This window comes from Rhinopithecus roxellana, chromosome 6 (genome assembly GCF_007565055.1).
Source record: "Rhinopithecus roxellana isolate Shanxi Qingling chromosome 6, ASM756505v1, whole genome shotgun sequence".
In the NCBI taxonomy this organism is placed as follows: domain Eukaryota; kingdom Metazoa; phylum Chordata; class Mammalia; order Primates; family Cercopithecidae; genus Rhinopithecus; species Rhinopithecus roxellana.
The window spans coordinates 149,809,075-149,831,085 of record NC_044554.1 but is presented as its reverse complement, the minus strand read 5'-3'; the positions used below and the strand labels follow the sequence as shown (position 1 = coordinate 149,831,085).

The window sequence follows — 22,011 nt, the reverse complement described above, 5'->3', positions numbered from 1 at the left end:
GTAGCCTAGCTGGGAGACATCCCCCACTAGGGGCAGTCTGACACCCCACACCTCACAGGGTGGAGTACACCCCTGAGAGGAAGCTTCCAAAGGAAGAATCAGACAGGTACACTCGCTGTTCAGCAATATTCTATCTTCTGCAACCTCTGCTGCTGATACCCAGGCAAACAGGGTCTGGAGTGGACCTCAAGCAATCTCCAACAGACCTATAGCTGAGGGTCCTGACTGTCAGAAGGAAAACTATCAAACAGGAAGGACACCTATACCAAAACCCCATCAGTACGTCACCATCATCAAAGACCAGAGACAGATAAAACCACAAAGATGGGGAAAAAGCAGGGCAGAAAAGCTGGAAATTCAAAAAATAAGAGCACATCTCCCCCTGCAAAGGAGCGCAGCCCATCGCCAGCAACGGATCAAAGCTGGTCAGAGAATGATTTTGACGAGATGAGAGAAGAAGGCTTCAGTCCATCAAACTTCTCAGAGCTAAAGGAGGAATTACGTACCCAGCGCAAAGAAACTAAAAATCTTGAAAAAAGAGTGGAAGAATTGACAGCTAGACTAATTAATGCAGAGAAGGTCATAAACGAAATGACAGAGATGAAAACCATGACACGAGAAATACGTGACAAATGCACAAGCTTCAGAAACCGACTCGATCAACTGGAAGAAAGAGTATCAGCGATTGAGGATCAAATGAATGAAATGAAGCGAGAAGAGAAACCAAAAGAAAAAAGAAGAAAAAGAAATGAACAAAGCCTGCAAGAAGTATGGGGTTATGTAAAACGACCAAATCTACATCTGATTGGGGTGCCTGAAAGTGAGGGGGAAAATGGAACCAAGTTGGAAAACACTCTTCAGGATATCATCCAGGAGAACTTTCCCAACCTAGTAGGGCAGGCCAACATTCAAATTCAGGAAATACAGAGAACACCACAAAGATACTCCTCGAGAAGAGCAACTCCAAGACACATAATTGCCAGATTCACCAAAGTTGAAATGAAGGAAAAAATCTTAAGGACAGCCAGAGAGAAAGGTCGGGTTACCCACAAAGGGAAGCCCGTCAGACTAACAGCAGATCTCTCGGCAGACACTCTCCAAGCCAGAAGAGAGTGGGGGCCAATATTCAACATTCTTAAAGAAAAGAATTTTAAACCCAGAATTTCATATCCAGCCAAACTAAGTGAAGGAGAAACAAAATCCTTTACAGATAAGCAAATGCTTAGAGATTTTGTCACCACCAGGCCTGCCTTACAAGAGACCCTGAAGGAAGCCCTAAACATGGAAAGGAACAACCGGTACCAGCCATTGCAAAAACATGCCAAAATGTAAAGACCATCGAGGCTAGGAAGAAACTGTATCAACTAACAAGCAAAATAACCAGTTAATATCATAATGACAGGATCAAGTTCACACATAACAATATTAACCTTAAATGTAAATGGACTAAATGCTCCAATTAAAAGACACAGACTGGCAAACTGGATAAAGAGTCAAGACCCATCAGTCTGCTGTATTCAGGAGACCCATCTCACATGCAGAGACATACATAGGCTCAAAATAAAGGGATGGAGGAAGATCTACCAAGCAAATGGAGAACAAAAAAAAGCAGGGGTTGCAATCCTAGTCTCTGATAAAACAGACTTTAAACCATCAAAGATCAAAAGAGACAAAGAAGGCCACTACATAATGGTAAAGGGATCAATTCAACAGGAAGAGCTAACCATCCTAAATATATATGCACCCAATACAGGAGCACCCACATTCATAAAGCAAGTCCTTAGAGACTTACAAAGAGACTTAGACTCCCATACAATAATAATGGGAGACTTCAACACTCCACTGTCAACATTAGACAGATCAACGAGACAGAAAGTTAACAAGGATATCCAGGAATTGAACTCATCTCTGCACCAAGCGGACCTAATAGACATCTATAGAACTCTCCACCCCAAATCAACAGAATATACATTCTTCTCAGCACCACATCGCACTTATTCCAAAATTGACCACATAATTGGAAGTAAAGCACTCCTCAGCAAATGTAAAAGAACAGAAATTATAACAAACTGTCTCTCAGACCACAGTGCAATCAAACTAGAACTCAGGACTAAGAAACTTAATCAAAACCGCTCAACTACATGGAAACTGAACAATCTGCTCCTGAATGACTACTGGGTACATAACAAAATGAAAGCAGAAATAAAGATGTTCTTTGAAACCAATGAGAACAAAGATACAACATACCAGAATCTCTGGGACACATTTAAAGCAGTGTGTAGAGGGAAATTTATAGCACTAAATGCCCACAAGAGAAAGCAGGAAAGATCTAAAATTGACACTCTAACATCACAATTAAAAGAACTAGAGAGGCAAGAGCAAACACATTCAAAAGCTAGCAGAAGGCAAGAAATAACTAAGATCAGAGCAGAACTGAAGGAGATAGAGACACAAAAAACCCTCCAAAAAATCAACGAATCCAGGAGTTGGTTTTTTGAAAAGATCAACAAAATTGACAGACTGCTAGCAAGACTAATAAAGAAGAAAAGAGAGAGGAATCAAATAGACACAATAAAAAGTGATAAAGGGGATATCACCACCGACCCCACAGAAATACAAACAACCATCAGAGAATACTATAAACGCCTCTACGCAAATCAACTAGAAAATCTAGAAGAAATGGATAATTTTCTGGACACTTACACTCTCCCAAGACTAAACCAGGAAGAAGTTGAATCCCTGAATAGACCAATAGCAGGCTCTGAAATTGAGGCAACAATTAATAGCCTACCCACAAAAAAAGTCCAGGACCAGATGGATTCACAGCTGAATTCTAACAGAGGTACAAGGAAGAGCTGGTACCATTCCTTCTGAAACTATTCCAATCAATAGAAAAAGAGGGAATCCTCCCTAACTCATTTTATGAGGCCAACATCATCCTGATACCAAAGCCTGGCAGAGACACAACAAAAAAAGAGAATTTTAGACCAATATCCCTGATGAACATTGATGCAAAAATTCTCAATAAAATACTGGCAAACCGGATTCAGCAGCACATCAAAAAGCTTATCCACCATGATCAAGTGGGCTTCATCCCTGGGATGCAAGGCTGGTTCAACATTCGCAAATCAATAAACGTAATCCAGCATATAAACAGAACCAAAGACAAGAACCACATGATTATCTCAATAGATGCAGAAAAGGCTTTTGACAAAATTCAACAGACCTTCATGCTAAAAACGCTCAATAAATTCGGTATTGATGGAATGTACCTCAAAAGAATAAGAGCTATTTATGACAAACCCACATCTAATATCATACTGAATGGGCAAAAACTGGAAAAATTCCCTTTGAAATCTGGCACAAGACAGGTATGCCCTCTCTCACCACTCCTATTCAACATAGTGTTGGAAGTTCTGGCTAGGGCAATCAGGCAAGAGAAAGAAATCAAGGGTATTCAGTTAGGAAAAGAAGAAGTCAAATTGTCCCTGTTTGCAGATGACATGATTGTATATTTAGAAAACCCCATCGTCTCAGCCCAAAATCTCCTTAAGCTGATAAGCAACTTCAGCAAAGTCTCAGGATACAAAATTAATGTGCAAAAATCACAAGCATTCTTATACACCAGTAACAGACAAGCAGAGAGCCAAATCAGGAATGAACTTCCATTCACAATTGCTTCAAAGAGAATAAAATACCTAGGAATCCAACTTACAAGGGATGTAAAGGACCTCTTCAAGGAGAACTACAAACCACTGCTCAGTGAAATCAAAGAGGACACAAACAAATGGAAGAACATACCATGCTCATGGACAGGAAGAATCAATATCGTGAAAATGGCCATACTGCCCAAGGTTATTTATAGATTCAATGCCATCCCCATCAAGCTACCAATGAGTTTCTTCACAGAATTGGAAAAAACTGCTTTAAAGTTCATATGGAACCAAAAAAGAGCCCGCATTGCCAAGACAATCCTAAGTCAAAAGGACAAAGCTGGAGGCGTCACGCTACCTGACTTCAAACTATACAAGGCAACAGTAACCAAAACAGCATGGTACTGGTACCAAAACAGAGCTATAAACCAATGGAACAGAACAGAGTCCTCAGAAATAATACCACACATCTACAGCCATCTGATCTTTGACAAACCTGAGAGAAACAAGAAATGGGGAAAGGATTCCCTATTCAATAAATGGTGCTGGGAAAATTGGCTAGCCATAAGTAGAAAGCTGAAACTGGATCCTTTCCTTACTCCTTATACGAAGATTAATTCAAGATGGATTAGAGACTTAAATGTTAGACCTAATACCATAAAAACCCTAGAAGAAAATCTAGGTAGTACCATTCAGGACATAGGCATGGGCAAGGACTTCATGTCTAAAACACCAAAAGCAACGGCAGCAAAAGCCAAAATTGACAAATGGGATCTAATTAAACTAAAGAGGTTCTGCACAGCAAAAGAAACTACCATCAGAGTGAACAGGCAACCTACAGAATGGGAGAAAATTTTTGCAACCTACTCATCTGACAAAGGGCTAATATCCAGAATCTACAAAGAACTCAAACAAATATACAAGAAAAAAACAAACAACCCCATCAAAAAGTGGGCAAAGGATATGAACAGACATTTCTCAAAAAAAAGACATTCATACAGCCAACAGACACATGAAAACATGCTCATCATCACTCGCCATCAGAGAAATGCAAATCAAAACCACAATGAGATACCATCTCACACCAGTTAGAATGGCAATCATTAAGAAGTCAGGAAACAACAGTTGTTGGAGAGGATGTGGAGAAATAGGAACACTTACACTGTTGGTGGGATTGTAAACTAGTTCAACCATTATGGAAAACAGTATGGCGATTCCTCAAGGATCTAGAACTAAATGTACCATATGACCCAGCCATCCCACTACTGGGTATATACCCAAAGGATTATAAATTATTCTACTACAAAGACACATGCACACGTATGTTTATTGCGGCACTATTCACAATAGCAAAGACTTGGAATCAACCCAAATGTCCATCTGTGACAGACTGGATTAAGAAAATGTGGCACGGCCGGGCGCGGTGGCTCAAGCCTGTAATCCCAGCACTTTGGGAGGCCGAGACGGGCGGATCACGAGGTCAGGAGTTCAAGACCATCCTGGCTAACACGGTGAAACCCCGTCTCTACTAAAAAGTACAAAAAACTAGCCGGGCGAGGTGGCGGGCGCCTGTAGTCCCAGCTACTCGGGAGGCTGAGGCAGGAGAATGGCGTAAACCCGGGAGGCGGAGCTTGCAGTGAGCTGAGATCCGGCCACTGCACTCCAGTCCAGGTGACAGAGCAAGACTCCGTCTCAAAAAAAAAAAAAAAAAAAAAAAAAAAAAAAAAAGAAAATGTGGCACATATACACCATGGAATACTATGCAGCCATAAAAAAGGATGAGTTTGCGTCCTTTGTAGGGACATGGATGCAGCTGGAAACCATCATTCTTAGCAAACTATCACAAGAACAGAAAACCAAACACCGCATGTTCTCACTCATAGGTGGGAACTGAACAATGAGATCACTTGGACTCGGGAAGGGGAACATCACACACTGGGGCCTATCATGGGGAGGGGGGAGGAGGGAGGGATTGCATTGGGGAGTTATACATGATATAAATGATGAATTGATGTGTGCTGACGAGTTGATGGGTGCAGCACACCAACATGGCATAAGTATACATATGTAACAAACCTGCACGTTATGCACATGTACCCTAGAACTTAAAGTATAATAAAAAAAAAAAAAGATTTATTCCAAGAGTTTTTACTAGAGTTGCTATTTGCTGTATCAATCCTAACTTGTTACTATAAAGTTTAGGTTTAAAACAAATTACCCACCTCTGACTGCTGCTTTTCTATATTGATTATACTATGTCTTCATATTGCTTAATATTCACTATAATAATGCTTTAAACATTATGTTTATCAGTGCTTCCTTAAAAGATTGCTAGCACCATGAAGGTTATGCTACCTCTCTTCAGAGAATGTTATAGGTGTTAAGAATCCTGCTATCCGCATAGTAAACATAAAAATGCTAGGTTTAAGGGACATGGCTTGATTATCTCTTGTTTGATGCTCTTAGGGCAGTCCCATTATTTAGGAAGACCCTTAGTTTGGAGTAGGCTTTGTGCATCTCAGGGCACTGTATCTTGATAATAAGTAAGCCTGCTTGCTTTCTTGGAGTTTTGGTCTATTTTTGTACCATACACGGGTTGAGTATTTCTTATCCAAAATGCTGGGACCAGAAGTGTTTTGGATTTCAGAGTTTTTCAAATTTTGCAATATTTGCATTTTCCCTACTGACTGAGCATCTCTAATTCAAAAAAACAAAATCTGAAATGCTCCAATGAGAATTTCCTTTGAGAGTCATGTTGGCATTCAAAAAGTTTTGGACTTTTGGAGTATTTCAGACTTCAGATTTTCAGATTACAGATGCACAGCCTATACTGATAAGCTGCTCAATTAACCAGTTATATATTTCAATCTGAACTTATAATACAATTTTGGCTCATACAGGGTTTAATGCGTCAGTGATATGTAAATGCTATTTTAAACTTTACTATCTTTATAAAGAATGTCAGCTGGTTGTATAACAAAAAACATTAATCTTTTTGTCTCTGAAAATCTAAGATATCAGTATATCCTATCCTAAATTTACAAAAAACCTCTGTGAAAGCAGTTAACTTTGTTGAAAAAGCAGTGAGTACACCTCCACGTTTCCACCCATTGTTGCAATGACTCGAACTTGACCACTGCTTATTCATCTAAAATAGAAAATATATCTGGCAAGATGTTATCAGTATCAACTCTACCACCTTTATCATGTGGTTATAAACTACACTGCTCAAGGTTATCAACATAAACAAAATTCTGACTATAAAATGAAAGCATTAGCCAAGGCATAAAGGCAATATAAATAGAAACAGAAACAAATGATTCAAATTGCACTATCAAAATGATAATACAACATGGAGAAATAAAAACAATTCAGGTTGCTTCTGAATTGTTTAACTTTTATATTCTGACTAGACCTCCTTAGTAGAATATACTCTTAGGAGAAAAATAAGTAGAGACATACTGAACCATACTTGGTAGGTTTGTTATTGGTAATGACATTAGTGTAGTAACTCTGAAACCATTTTGTGTTGTTTGTTTCTGGAACCTTTTTGTGTTTGAAAGGAAGCGTTCAGACACCAATGAGATATATCAAAAGGGCAGAAAATAGTGCCAAAATCATAAAATATCTAGAGATTAATAAAATACATACAAAACATAAAACATTGCTGAGGGAAATTAAAGGAGATGAATATAAATCTATGTTTATGGATTGGAAGATTTAGTATATTCAGGAATGTCCATTCTAAATTAATCTAGAGATCCAATACACAACCAGCAGGTTGTGTATGTGTTGAAAGAGAGGGGAGTAGTGACAAGCTGATTCTAAAATTTGTATAGAAACACAAAGGACCTGGAACAGCTATGGCAATATGGATGAAAAACAAGGTTAGAGATCTTTACTATCAGATATTGAACTTATAAGCTACAATATTTAAGGCAGTGTGATACTGGCTTGAAGATAAATGGACAAAGAGAACATAATGGAGAGCGTTGAAATAAATCCAAAAATATATAGTCACTTTATTTATGACAGAAGGCCCACTACAATTCAGCGGGGAAAGAATTTTCTTTTTAACAAATGGTACTAGGTTAATTGGACATCCTATTTGGGGTGGGGTAGGGAAGGAAGGAATCTGGAACCTATTTCATACTCTACAAGATTCTAGACAGATTATAAACCAAAATGTGACAGCTACACCAAGATTTTCCCTTATATTTTCTTTAAGCTTCTAAAAGAAAATACAAGAAAATCTTTACGACCTAGGCAAAGAGTTTTTAATCAGACACAAAAAGGACTGAACATAAGAGATTGATAAATGGAACTTCATGAAAATTATGAACTTCATCAAAAAAACCCAAAAAGATCTGTGTACACAAAGATAAAAATCACAAAACCTGAAAAGATGAAAAGGCAGGTCATAAGTGGTGAGAGGGTACTTGCAGAACATATATTCTACAAAGAACTCCACGGAATTGACAATGAGTTCCCATATATGAATAAAATAACTCAAGTATTTTTTAATGGGGGAAGACTTAGATAAGTATTAAAGAAAGAGAAGATCTAAATCAGATAAGCCATATTAAAAGGTGCTCAATATCTTACTCATCAGGAAAATGCAAACTAAACCTATAATAAGGTACCAGTTCACTCATCAGAATGACTATAATTAAGAGGACTGCCAATGCCAAGCACTGACAAGGATGTGTTGATAGAAGAAACTGGAATTCTCGTACATTGCCAATGGGGGTAAAACCTGGCACAAGCACTTTAGAAAATAATGTGGAAATATATCACAGACATACACTGAGAGAAAGACATCAGACATAAGAAAGTATGATTCCACTATATGAAACCCCCAAATAGGCAAAACTAATCAATAGTGATAGAGATAGAAGAGTGGCTACCTGTTTTGAAGGATGGGGAAAGGTACAGATGGGACAGGAACAGAGGTGAGCCTGCTTGGGGGCTGGAAATAGTCTATACATTGATCTAGTTCCTGGATACAAGACTGTATACATATGTAGAGATCCACTGAATAGTCAAAATATGCAAATCTTAACGTATGAAAATTACATATAATTAAAATGTGAGGAGACTACTACCAGCCAAATGTGTGACAATGAGAACATCAAAAAGATTTGCGATGGATTATGAAACATTGAATAAATTTTTTAAAAACTATGCATATATAGTAAAAGAAAACGGCAGGATAGGGCATTTGTCTTTACAGAACACCATTAAATATAGATGAAATTAGAATTAGAAAATTACCATTTGCAATGGCTAATGTAATAACTAATTCAGGCAAAGATCATCAATGGATGCATAATCAGTTGGTAAATGTTATAGAGGAAGAGGGTATTGGTGTCTCAAAGTATCATCCCACATTTCACTTATTAAAAGGAAAAGGGCATTTTTATAATAGAGAAATATGACAGACACCACCTTAACCGTGTGATTTAACTTAGTAAATTTGATTATGGGACAAATTGGTTTTACGTGCCTCCAGATGTAATGCAAAGAAAAGAACACAACATCGTATGTGCCACATTCTTCATTAAAATGTCTAATCTGGCTGGGCGTGGTGGCTCACGTCTGTAATCCCAACACTTTGGGAGGCCGAGGCAGGCAGATTATTTCAGGCCAGGAGTTCAAGACCAGCCTGGCCAACATGGTGAAACCCTGTCTCTAAAGAAAGTATAAAAATTAGCTGGGCATGGTGGCACATGCCTGTAATCCCAGCTACTCGGGAGGCTGAGGCACGAGAATCACTTGAACCAGGAAGGGAGAGGCTACAGTGAGCCAAAATTGTGACACTGCACTCCAGCCTGGGCAACAGAGTGAAACCCTATCTCAAAATAAAATAAAATAAAATGGTCTAATCTGAAGCTTTTAATGAGGAAACAATCAGGCAAGTCCAAATTATCAGACCTCTACAAAATAATTAGTTCAGACTCCTCAAAAATGTTAAGGCCATTAAATAAAAAGAGAAACTGTTTGAGATAAACTTTTCTAAACAAAATGACAACTAAATGCAATGTACAATTCTTAATCAGATTCTGGATCCAAAATAAAAGCATCAAATAATTTATGGGAATAAACTATGTAAATGAGAATATGGGTTATAGTAAGATATTATTGTATAATTGTTAGTGTTAAATTTCTCAAGTATGATAACAGTATTGTGATTATGTAGGAGAATGTATTTCTTTTAGACAATATATTCTGAAGTATTTAGGGGTGAGATATCATATCTGCAACTCATTTTCAAATGGATTAGAAAAATGTCTGCCTCGGCCGGGCGCGGTGGCTCAAGCCTGTAATCCCAGCACTTTGGGAGGCCGAGACGAGTGGATCACGAGGTCAGGAGATTGAGACCATCCTGGCTAACATGGTGAAACCCCGTCTCTACTAAAAAATACAAAAAACTAGCCGGGCGAGGTGGCGGGTGCCTGTAGTCCCAGCTACTCGGGAGGTTGAGGCAGGAGAATGGCGTAAACCCAGGAGGCGGAGCTTGCAGTGAGCTGAGATCCGGCCACTGCACTCCAGCCTGGGCAACAGAGCGAGACTCCGTCTCAAAAAAAAAAAAAAGAAAAGAAAAATGTCTGCCGGTGTTTGTATAAGAGAGACAGCATATGTATTAAAATATTAAAACTGGTAAATGAAAGTGAATCTAGAGCATTTCTATAAGTTTCAATTTGTTTAAAATAAAAAGCTGGAGAAAAAACAGTAAAGAAAAATGCAATTTTCTTGTACTGCCTTTTTAGTACAAGATTTACAATGGAACTAGACATAGCCCTAGTGAAGATATAAAACACTTGTTGGCTCTACCGTCGCACCTGGGAACAATTGCATAACTTAGGTAAGGATCTGCCATAGGCAGAGAGTCTTTGCTCGAACCAAACAACTTCTAACCATATAAACAAGAATCTGAAAAAGGTACAAACACAAAAATGAGTACTTGTTGTGACAGCCACCCCTCCCTCAACCTGGGACACACATAAACATACACACACATGAATCTGGCAGACAAAGGAGTTGGGGAGAGTCAGAACCCAGTGAGCTCACAATCTCACACACAGCGCTTAGGTTCCAGGGCCTTGCCATGGCTGAATCTGGAGATGGATTAAAATTAACTAAAAAGCTGAAAACTAACCCCTTCCCAGTTTAAAGAGTGGTAAGATCAAAGGAATCATCCCCTGAGTTGAGTACCTGGAAAGTTGGAGACTGAGACAAAGAAAAAAGAGATCGCTGTAGTTCATTTGAAACTGGAAGTAAACTAAACAAATTAAAACTATACTACTGTCCTGCTTGGCAGGGCTTCATGTGGGATCCCAAATTCTCAGTCTGTCTTCCTAGGTGCTTGACAGAAAAGAAGATGTTCCCTTTCTAGGGAAATTGAGGCAAAAATGATTATCTAGTTCAACCTTTACCATTATTTTACAGAAATTGTCTTCCATAAAGTAAAAAGCTATGAGACATGCAAAGTAGCAAGAAAACACGATCCACAATCAAGAGAAAAAAAACAGTCAATGGAGTTAAATTCCCAGATAATGTAGGTGTTGGCATTAGAAGACAGACTTTAAAATAACTACAATAATTAGATTTTAAAACGTATAGAAAAATATTAGTGAGATGAATGAAGAGAGGAAATTTCAACAGAAAAATGGAGACTCTAGGGAAAAAAAATGGAAATTTTAAGAAGGAACGAAGGAAGAAAGAAGGCAAGAAGGGAGGAAGGCAGAGAGGGAGGGAGGGAATTTGCCAGACAGTGATAATAGCAGACTGCATGCATCAGAATAAAGCATCCATCAACTCCTAGACATGGCAAGAGAAAACACCCAAAGGGAGGAATAGAGAGGAAAAAAAAATGGGGGAAAAAAACAGAATGTCAAAAATCTGTGAGATAGTATTTTTAAAAAGTTGAACATACATGTAATTAGAATCCCCAAAGGAGAAGAGAGAAAGAATGGAGAAAATAAAGTATTTAAAAAGAAGATTTTGGCTAGAAATTTTCCAAAACTGATTAAAAATAAAAACCAACCCACAAAACAAAAGCGTTCCATGAACAAAGCATGTCTAGGTTCATCACCATCAACCAATAAAAAACAAATATATAACGAAAATCTTCCAACAACAGAGAAAAGACACATTACATTCAGAGGAACAACAATAAAAATTATAGCTGACTTCTTAAGTGGAAGCCAGAAGATAATGGAATGGCATCTTTAAAGTGCTGAAAGGTAAAGCTATCAACCTATAATTCTTATTCAGCAAACATATACTTCAAAAATGAAGGCAAGATAACATTTTTAGACAGACAAAAACTAAGGGACTTATTGGCAGATCTTTATTACAATGCTAAATAAAATTATTAAAAGTAAAGAGAAATTATGTCAGATGGAAATCCAGATTTGCAGGAAGAAATTAAGAACACCATTGAGATGCAAACTGAAATGCCCAGTTGTGAAAGATGACTAGGAGTTAATTAGGCACAGGTCAAGATGAGGGGCACAGAGGCATACACAGAGCATAGGAATCAGCATGTGCAAAGGCCCTGCGGAAGGAAAAGGAATAGTCCTTTTGGGGAACTGGGGAAAGAAGGGCCAATAGGGCTGAAGCAAAAAAATCAAAAATAGCCTGAAGAGTGATGTGAGACAAAACCAGAAATCCAGCTGGGGCAAGGTCATAAAAGATGTGGCAGGCCACTTTTCTATTGTAGACTACTTTTCAAATTTACATCAGCAGATATGCTGCCAAGATTAACACACGCTGTTTTTATTGAACTTTTGAAGTTATTATAAGTTTAATATAATAAGTCCACAAATCCATAGACATACCAGTGAATAGACTTCATAAAATTATACATCTTGTACTTACACAGTTTCCCAAATTCATGTAAAACATAATTTAAATCAAGTCATTCTACTAGTCATCATCCTCTAGAGGCATTCCATCCACTCCAAATAGACCCTACAGTGACCTACAGAAATCTGCTCCCACTCTATCCTACCTCCAATTATTAACTGCCTGACCTTATCTGCTATCACTCTTTGCTCCCCCTTGCTACTGCCCAAATAAGCCAGTTACTCTCCTGCTTTAAGGTAGAAGATTATCCCACATCATTCACATGATTGTCCACAAGGATAGGAGTCTTTGTTTTACTTACATAACTCAATCATCAAAAAGTACCTGGTGTACAGCAGGCCAAAAACTTACCAACACTGGAAAGAAAGGAAGAAAGAATGAAAGAAAAATGAAGTAAGAGGTCCACAAATTGGCAAGAAAAAGTCTCTGCATCTTTCATTTGTAAAAGATAAATTATAGTGATGTCTTCTTTGAAATGCTACTCCCCTACCGAAGAGTTTCATGTTTGGAGAGATTAATGGGGAATCAAGAAACTTGTAATCCTCTCGCTGCAAAAAGATGCACAATATTGATCTGGGCAATGATTTCTTGGACAAGACTGCAAAAGCACCGGCAAGGAAAACAAAAATAGTCAAATAGGATTGCATCAAACTAAAATGCTTCTGCACAACAAAGGAAATAATGAACAGAGTGTAGAGTCAGCCCGAGGATTGGCAGAAAATATCTGCAAACCATGCCTCTGATAAGGGGCCAATATTCAAAATATGTAAGGTACTCAAATAACTCAACAGCAAGAAAACAACTCAATTTTTAAAATGGGCAAAGAATCTGAAGTCATTTCTCAAAAGGAAAAATACAAATGGCCAACAGATACATGAAAAAAAAAGTGTTCAGCTTCTCAAATCATAGGGGAAATTCAAATTAAAACCAGAATGAGATATCAACCTACACCTGTTAGAATGGCTATTATCAAAAAACACAAATGATAAGTGTTGGAGAGGATGTGGAGAAAAGGGAACTCCTGCACAATGTTGGTGGGAATGTAAATTCATACAGTCATTCTAGAAAGCCATGTAAGTTTCCTCAAAAACACTAAAAGTAGAACTGGCAATCCCACTTCAGAGTATATATCCAAAGGAACTGAAATCAGTATGTCAGAGATATCGCCACTCCATGTTCATTTCAGCATTATTCACAATAGCCAAGATATGGAAGCAACCCTAAGTGTCCATAAAGAGATTAATAAGGAAAATGTGCTATACATACACAACGGAATATGACACAGCCTTAAAAAAAGAAGGAAATTATGTCATTTGAGACACTATGAATGGAACTGAAAGATACTATGCTAAGTGAAATAAACCAAGCACAGGAAGGCAAATATTGTATGATATTAATTATATGTGGAATCTAAGAGTCATTCTCATAGAAACAGAGAACAGAAAGGCAGTTACCAGAGGCTCAGGGGAGAGATGGGTAATGGGGAGATGATCCAAGGCTATAAAGTTTCAGTTGGGCAGGAGGAATAAGTTTTAATGATCTATTGCTCCACCTGGCGACTACAGTTAACAACAATGTATTGCATATTTCAAAATTGCTAAAAGAATAGATTTTTAGCATTCTCACCACAAAAAAAGCTAAGTTGGTGAGGGAATAGATACGTTAATTTGCTTGATTGACTCTTTCTACAATGTATACATAAATCAAAACATCACATTGTAGCCCATTAATATCTACAACTATTATTTGTAAGTTAAAATAAATAATTTTTTAAAAATACAAATAAAATCATCTCCCTGCTGGGTAACCTTGAGCCAATCACTTAATGTTTTATTGCCTCCATTTTTATGATATTGGGATATTTACTAGGTATCTACCATATAAGAATATTATAAGGATTAATGAGATTTTTTTCAAAGTGTTCTAAGAATTCTTTTCCAAATCTTATATAAATGGCATAACTATGTCAGTAAGTAATTAGGAACATGTACGTTTATAGTTTACTCTCAGTTCAGTGCAAAAATATTTAAGAAATACTCAGAAATATGTTGTGGGTCCTAAAAATGGGTTAATTAGATATGAACCCCAAGGCAATCCTTTCATTCACTTTGAATTACTTTTTTAAAAAGTATTTATTTTTAAAAAATACAAAGTAAGGAATTTCCTCTTCATATGCGCATATCTTTATATATGCAATTATGTTTTACATAAAACAGAATCAATCATGCTTGGTAATAGTTTTTTTTTTAATCTTACCATGAAAAAGCTAAACAATCCTATTTCACAAAAAAAGAATTTCTAACAATCAAAAAATACAAGGCCTTTGATGCCTATACCATCTGGTTCTTTGTTTGCTCTCCGACCTCTCTGCGGTATACCTATACTTATAGACAGAGAAAATGAAGGAAGGATATTTCCTAATCGACTGCCACTGGAAAAGAACAAAACAAAAATTCAAGTCAATCCTAAGAAAAACCTTAAAATACATAAGATCATAACCTCTGGTATTATAAAAGATTTTAGTCACACTAGAACTCTCCTATGCTTATTTACAAAATAGTTTATTTCCTCCAAAGTTTCATTAGTCAAAATAATCTTTTTTCATTTTTAAGAAATCATTTGCTATCTTCAATATGTATAGACTCAGAAAAGCATGCAAACTGAAAGGGAATAAAAAATTCTTGCTAGTCATATTACTGTACATCATACAACCTGATTTCTCTTTTTTCTTTATAACCTCATATTTATGTCCTTCAACATTTCTCAAACTGCTTTCCTTGGGACAGTGACATACGTTAGGAAAAAGGGTGAGAAAGATGTGCAAGGAAAGGGATCCATGATCATGAGGATGGAAAACCCCACACTGTCTACCTGCTCCTAGAAATTCACAAGGTACTTCCACACATTAAAGATTTAATTTCATATTTCCCAAATCCCATCCCCAAGCTACTTTTCTGCAGAATACACTTGAGGAATACCAGTTTATAGATGAAGTTTTATGTTTCCTTTGTTTTCAAAAACTGGAATAGAACACAAATATTAAAGTATGACAATCAGGCTTATAACTCTATGTAAGAAATTATGATGGTATAATCCGGTAGTTCTAACAATTAACCTTCATTTGCTCAGATAAGAGTGAAATATGTTCCCTACTGTCCCCGAAGTCTGGGTAGGGGACATAAGGCTTTGTTTAGGTTTATTTCATCATGTTCTGCATCTTTACTCTTGAGGTCTTCTTACTCGTTTTAGCTCATGATGCTTTCTCATTATTCTACCCAAATATATTCTTCCTTCTTTTTCTCTAAGTATAGGTATATCACAGAGAGGTCAGAGAGGAAACAAAGAACCAGATGGTATAGGCATCAAAGGCCCTGTATTTACTCTTGTGATGTATGAATGAGGAAAAGAGGAAGAGAGGCAATGGCCAGCAGGGATAATCCACATAGGGAGTATCCAGAAGGAGACAGGTAGGGCTGCGACCCAGCACAGGTGGCCTGTTTGCCTTGGCAAAAGAGGAGGAAGACTGCATATTTAGTGGCAAGTACTTTGTGGAGTTTCCATGTTCCCCACAGAGCAGAAGACAAAGCCACTTGCTGCTAGCGAGAAACAACGGCAGCATTAAAGGTTTGAGCCTACCTTTGTAGTTAATAACCCCTGTTATAGACTAATGTTCCCCGTGTTGTTTTACTTTGCTTACATCAGACTATAGAAAAGCCATCATTATTATACCCTTTGCTAAAAAAAAAAAAAGTTAAATGTACCCTTCCCCAAAAGAAATACCACCTATAACCAATCGAACTGCTGTGACTATGTGCCAATTCGTATGAACAATGTTGTATTCCTGCTAAAAATTTCTGTCTCTGCCTATATAAATGAAACCTAAACTTCCCTACCTTCAAAGGCTGACTTCATTTCTTTGGAGTTGGTGTCCCTGAGTGGTCCACCCTCACACTTTGTGCTTGAATAAACGCTCTTTAGATTCTGATCCTTTTGATTATTTTAAGTTAACACATATGTAATGACAGAGTATTTTGATATAATTTGTGGTGTGTGCTGTCAGAAAGAATTTTTAAACTTTTATGTATTTAAATATGTTGATATTTTCCTTTATTTCTTCTGCACTTCCTGTCTTGTCCCTGAAGGCCTTCCATACCTCAGAACTATAGTCTCCTAAAATGTCTTCTAATATTATTAATTGCATTTTCCACTTAGCTCTTTCACCCTAATTTTGTTCTCCTTGAACTAGCCAATTATATTAAATCATTTTATCAAGTAAACATCCTTTTTACCAGTGAAACAAAATTCAGCCTTTATCTTACACTAATTTCTAACAACGCTAGACTCTGTTCTATTTCATTCAACTGACTTAATTCTGTGTGTGGGTTTTTTTTTTTTTTTTTTTTTGTATCACACTATTTTTATTACTGTAGCATTATGGTAATTTTAACACATGATTTTAAAAAGCTCCCCACCCCCAACTACTCTTATTTTTAAGATTTTTAAGGTAATTCCTACCAACTTATTCTTACATATAACATCTGAACCAGTCTCCCAACCCTGCTCCCCTACCCAAGAAAAAATTGTCAGGCTTCTGATCGGAATGACATTAAATTTATATATAATTTGGGTTGGGAAGGACAGTCATTTATATGATGGCCATTCAGTTGCACAGTATATCTCCTTCCATGTACTCAATTCTAATTGTATTCCTTCAAATAAAAATTTTTGGGGCCAGGCACGGTGGCTCATGCCTGTAATCTCAGCACTTTGGGAGGCCAAGGCAGGTGGATCACTTGAGGCCAAGAATTCGAGACCAGCCGGTGTAACATGATGAAACACTGTCTCTACGGAAAAAAAAAAAAAAAAAAAAAAAAATTAGCCATGTGGTGGCGCATGACTGTAGTCCCAGCTACTCAGGAGGCTGAGAGTCAAGAACCCTTTGAACCAGGAAGGCGGAGGCTACAATAAGCTTAGAATGCGCCACAGCACTCCAGCCTGGGTGAAACTGTCTCAAAAATAATAAAGTTTATTTTGGACAACCAATGTAACAGTCAAATACCAAGTTAAAACTTCTAGAAATACAAAGAGAACATGACAAAATCTGATCACAGTGGAAAATTTTAATTCTTTCATAATCTGACAGGTCAAGTAAGCTAAAGGAAACATACTAGGGATTTGAAGGAGATAATCAACAAGCTCAATGTTGTGACAGAGATCACACATCATTGTCTTATGTCACTGGAACATCAGGTTGTAAAGGCACCTCATTCTCTGATTAGAGTCTAAAACAACCTAAAACACAAGAAAGATGAGTTTTTTAAAAAATGACACTTGAAGTTGAAGCTCGGCGTTCGGGTTACCCCTGCAGCGACGCCCCCTGGTCCCACAGATACCACTGCTGCTCCCGCCCTTTCGCTCCTCGGCCGCGCAATGGGCACCCGCGACAACGAATACGACTACCTCTTTAAAGTTGTCCTTATTGGAGATTCTGGCGTTGGAAAGAGTAATCTCCTGTCTCGATTTACTCGAAATGAGTTTAATCTGGAAAGCAAGAGCACCATTGGAGTAGAGTTTGCAACAAGAAGCATCCAGGTTGATGGAAAAACAATAAAGGCACAGATATGGGACACAGCAGGGCAAGAGCGATACCGAGCTATAACATCAGCATATTATCGTGGAGCTGTAGGTGCCTTATTGGTTTATGACATTGCTAAACATCTCACATACGAAAATGTAGAGCGGTGGCTGAAAGAACTGAGAGATCATGCTGATAGTAACATTGTTATCATGCTTGTGGGCAATAAGAGTGATCTGTGTCATCTCAGGGCAGTTCCTACAGATGAAGCAAGAGCTTTTGCAGAAAAGAATGGTTTGTCGTTCATTGAGACTTCTGCTCTAGACTCTACAAATGTAGAAGCTGCTTTTCAGACAATTTTAACAGAGATTTACCGCATTGTTTCTCAGAAGCAAATGTCAGACAGACGTGAAAATGACATGTCTCCAAGCAACAATGTGGTTCCTATTCATGTTCCACCAACCACTGAAAACAAGCCAAAGGTGCAGTGCTGTCAGAACATCTAAGGCATTTCTCTTCTCCCCTAGAAGGCTGTGTATAGTCCATTTCCCAGGTCTGAGATTTAAATATATTTGTAATTCTTGTGTCACTTTTGTGTTTTATTACTTCATACTTATGAATTTTTCCATGTCCTAAGTCTTTTGATTTTAGCTTTATAAAATCATTCACTTGTCCCGAATGACTGCAGCTTTTTTTCATGCTATGGCTTCACTAGCCTTAGTTTAATAAACTGAATGTTTGGATTCCTCAAAAAAAAAAAAAAAAAAAAAGACACTTGAGGAATTTAATGTAAAATTTCCTTTTAAAAATTCCCTGGAACAACGAGGAATCAAAATGAAAATGTAATAACTTTAATTTTCTAAATGGTAGAGTAAAGGTAGGGAAAGAACAAACGACTCACAAATCCAATTCCCTGACGAAATCTCAGGATGAGGTTTGCCTAAGAAGTCGCATACCCTCACTCAGTTGCCATACAACCTGGGAGGCTCTGAGGTTGGACAATTTCCTGAGGGCAGAGCCACTGTGACAACATTCCTTTTTCACCAAATTACTAAAATACAGGTTACTAAATTACTAAAATACAGGTCCAACACCTTACATGAATATGGGCTCAGCTTTGCTTAACTAACAAAAGAGGCAGATTTGTTTCTAGTACATTTTTAAGAACTGCAAAACTAGAGGAAGAGAATAAAATTTGTTTATCTACAAGGAATGTTCCGAGTTAGAATCACTGTGAAATGATGTGACTTGAAACAAATCTAAAATAGTGTTCTCGATGTCCACCCTCTCACCCCAATCCATAGAGGCTACTAAGTCCTTTTAATTTGCTAAACAGAAAAGATGCAGCAATCAGAATATCTAAAATTAAAAAAAAAATTTTCCATTATAGTTGATCAGTTGATATTTTAGCATTCCCTAGTGGTTAAAAAAAAAAGTCTCTTCTGCAATATTACTGTCAGAAAATAAGAAAGCTCCTATTGTGCAAATTTTAAAACATTCTAAGCTTGTTAAACATATACCACATTTACTCACACATCTCATTCACCTAAACCTTGATTTTTCTTAGACATAAAATGAGGGGATAATAAAAAATAAAGCTAAAAAGGACCTAAAATTACTTTCCAGTTGTAAAATTTAAGAATTCTATAATGCTCTTCTTTCCCACCTGCTACAGTTGTATAGATTTAAATCAATTATCAAGTTTTGATAGATTTTATTAATCACTGAAATTTTTATCTCTATTTACAAAAATGATGAACCACCCAAAGTTAAACTTTTGAAGAGAAAAAAGCAATCAGAGTTAATTCAAAACTATATTAAATAACTCTTATGAGTAAGTTTTCTTATTGTTGTATAAATGCTTAAGAAAGAGAAAATGGAGAAAAATTTGGAAATAACCAAATTAAGATAATTTCCAATCTTAAGTTGGAGACTGAAGGCTTGGGCACCTTCCTAGCCCAATGAAGAAATGCCAAGCAGGCCTGGTTCAGAGCTGAGAACGTTCCCCTATACTCACGTGGCAGGGGGAGGGGGGATTCACTGGTTACTAAGGAAAGAGATAGGAAAGAAAGATGAGGAATGAGGATAAGAATCAGGAAGGGTAAGAAAAGTTCTCAGCTTGGTCCTTTCCAGTCTGTTTCAAGCAAGGCATCAACGCCTTTAATTAACTCTCTATCTGCCAGTTCTAACAGAAGTTTTCATTTATTAGATTGTGAACTCGAGGACCAAGCCTTGTCCATGAAAGAGGGTGAAAGGGTATCTGAAAACAGAACTATTCAATCAAAAGACTGCTGGCATTCCTTTTTTGAAAGCTTGGAGCCAAACACACCACACCTCATGTCATACCAGGCAGGGCCATGTGTTCGAACAGGTGAGCCTCTGCTCTGACCCAATCACCACACTCCTCAACTCCTATGCAGACCTCTTCACTGTGTGCTCCAGGCCCTTCATTCCATGGTGAACAATTACCTATCCAACACCTGCAGCCCCTTCCCAGATGCTTCCTCCTTCTCCTGCCCGGAAATATCACTCTCCTCTGAACAAATGCTTCCCCTGGAGCCTCCCCAACAATTCTGCCTCCTAGTATCCCAGAGTCTTTCCATTTCCCTCCATCCCACCACCGCCATACCAGCTGAGGCTCCCATCCTCTTCCCCTGGGCTGCTACAGCCTCCGACACCCCCCACCCAAAGCCAGCTCCCTCTATGCTGCAGAGTGTGTTGTATTTAACAATGAATGGACCCAATCCCACTCCATCCACACAGCCCTTCAATGGTACCCCACTGCCTACAAAGTCAAACCCAAACACCAAAACATATCCAAAATGCCTTGCAGGATCTGGCCCCTGCATACACCTCGACTCCTTTCACTATTCTTCCTCCTACCCACACTCTGTTCTCCAGCTGCACTGTCCTCGGTCACAGTTCCTCAAATGTTAAGACTACACTGACAAGAGTGTGCAGAGCAGCCTGGGAGCAAGACTGGTGGGGAGCAGAGCCACATTCGCTGATGCAGAGTCATCCCAGGGTGATGCGCTGGCAGAGAAGTGGAAGGACGCCAGAGATATTCTGAAACGGGACAGTATTAATAGGATTTTGTGTCTCCTTGGATTACAGAGGAAAGAGGAAAGTCATAGCTATCTCTTAGAGGTCAGACTGGACATTAGAGTAGACAGAAGTGTTATTTGCTGAGAGAATGAAGACATAAAAAGAGGAAAATTTTGGAGAAAAGATACCAATATTGCCAACCAATAACTTTCATCAATTTATGCATACTAAATAAAAATGCTTATCTTTTAAATATTCATACACAACTGTTAGATCAAATGGGTTTGATTAAAGATGTGTTAGCAGGCCAAGTTAATAGTATATTAAAACTATATATATATAGCTGGAAAAGTTTGAGATGGTAGAATTCACAGCCTATTTAAGACATGTTTTCAGCCAAAAATCCAGCCTATATGAGCAGTAAATGCTTGATTTTTTGAAAATAAAGAATAAGAAAATATCATGTAAAACAATGGAAGCAAAACTGGCATGAAATTTAAGAAATTCAACTTTTCCTTAAAACAGGTGGAGGGCAGTGGAAGAGTGGAAAATTAATACAAAATGCTCTTCCATTCTGCTACAGAGCCTAAGAATACTGAGCACTTCATAGGTAACTTGGTTGGATCATGGGAAGAGACGGTAGGAAGATTAACTGTGTTAATGATGACGATTCACTTCAGATGTAAAAGGGGACATCAAGCAAAATTAAAAAGGGCTTTGACATACAGACTAATCTTCCAGGCCCTCAGGGCTTCTTGAACATATCTAGACATAAAGCAGCTTAAAAAAGTCAGGTATCAAAGAAAAACTCTGAACCTCCAATGACCAAAGAAGATAACAGAGAACAGAAAAGCGGAAGATGAAGGT

General features: G+C 37.8%; 1 protein-coding gene and 1 pseudogene across 2 annotated transcripts in view; one reads left to right on the top strand and one right to left on the bottom strand.

Annotated features, from left to right (window-relative positions):
• Positions 1-22,011, bottom strand: part of LOC104660373 (dpy-19 like C-mannosyltransferase 1) — a 120,285-nt gene that overhangs the window by 59,225 nt on the left and 39,049 nt on the right. Inside the window, 1 exon segment of the mRNA XM_030931863.1 lies at positions 10,628-10,635. Coding sequence (XP_030787723.1) covers positions 10,628-10,635 — 8 coding nt within the window.
• On the top strand, positions 17,863-18,869 carry LOC104660370 (annotated as a pseudogene). Its single transcript, XR_747703.2, has one exon. The product of XR_747703.2 is annotated as a ras-related protein Rab-11A pseudogene (transcript).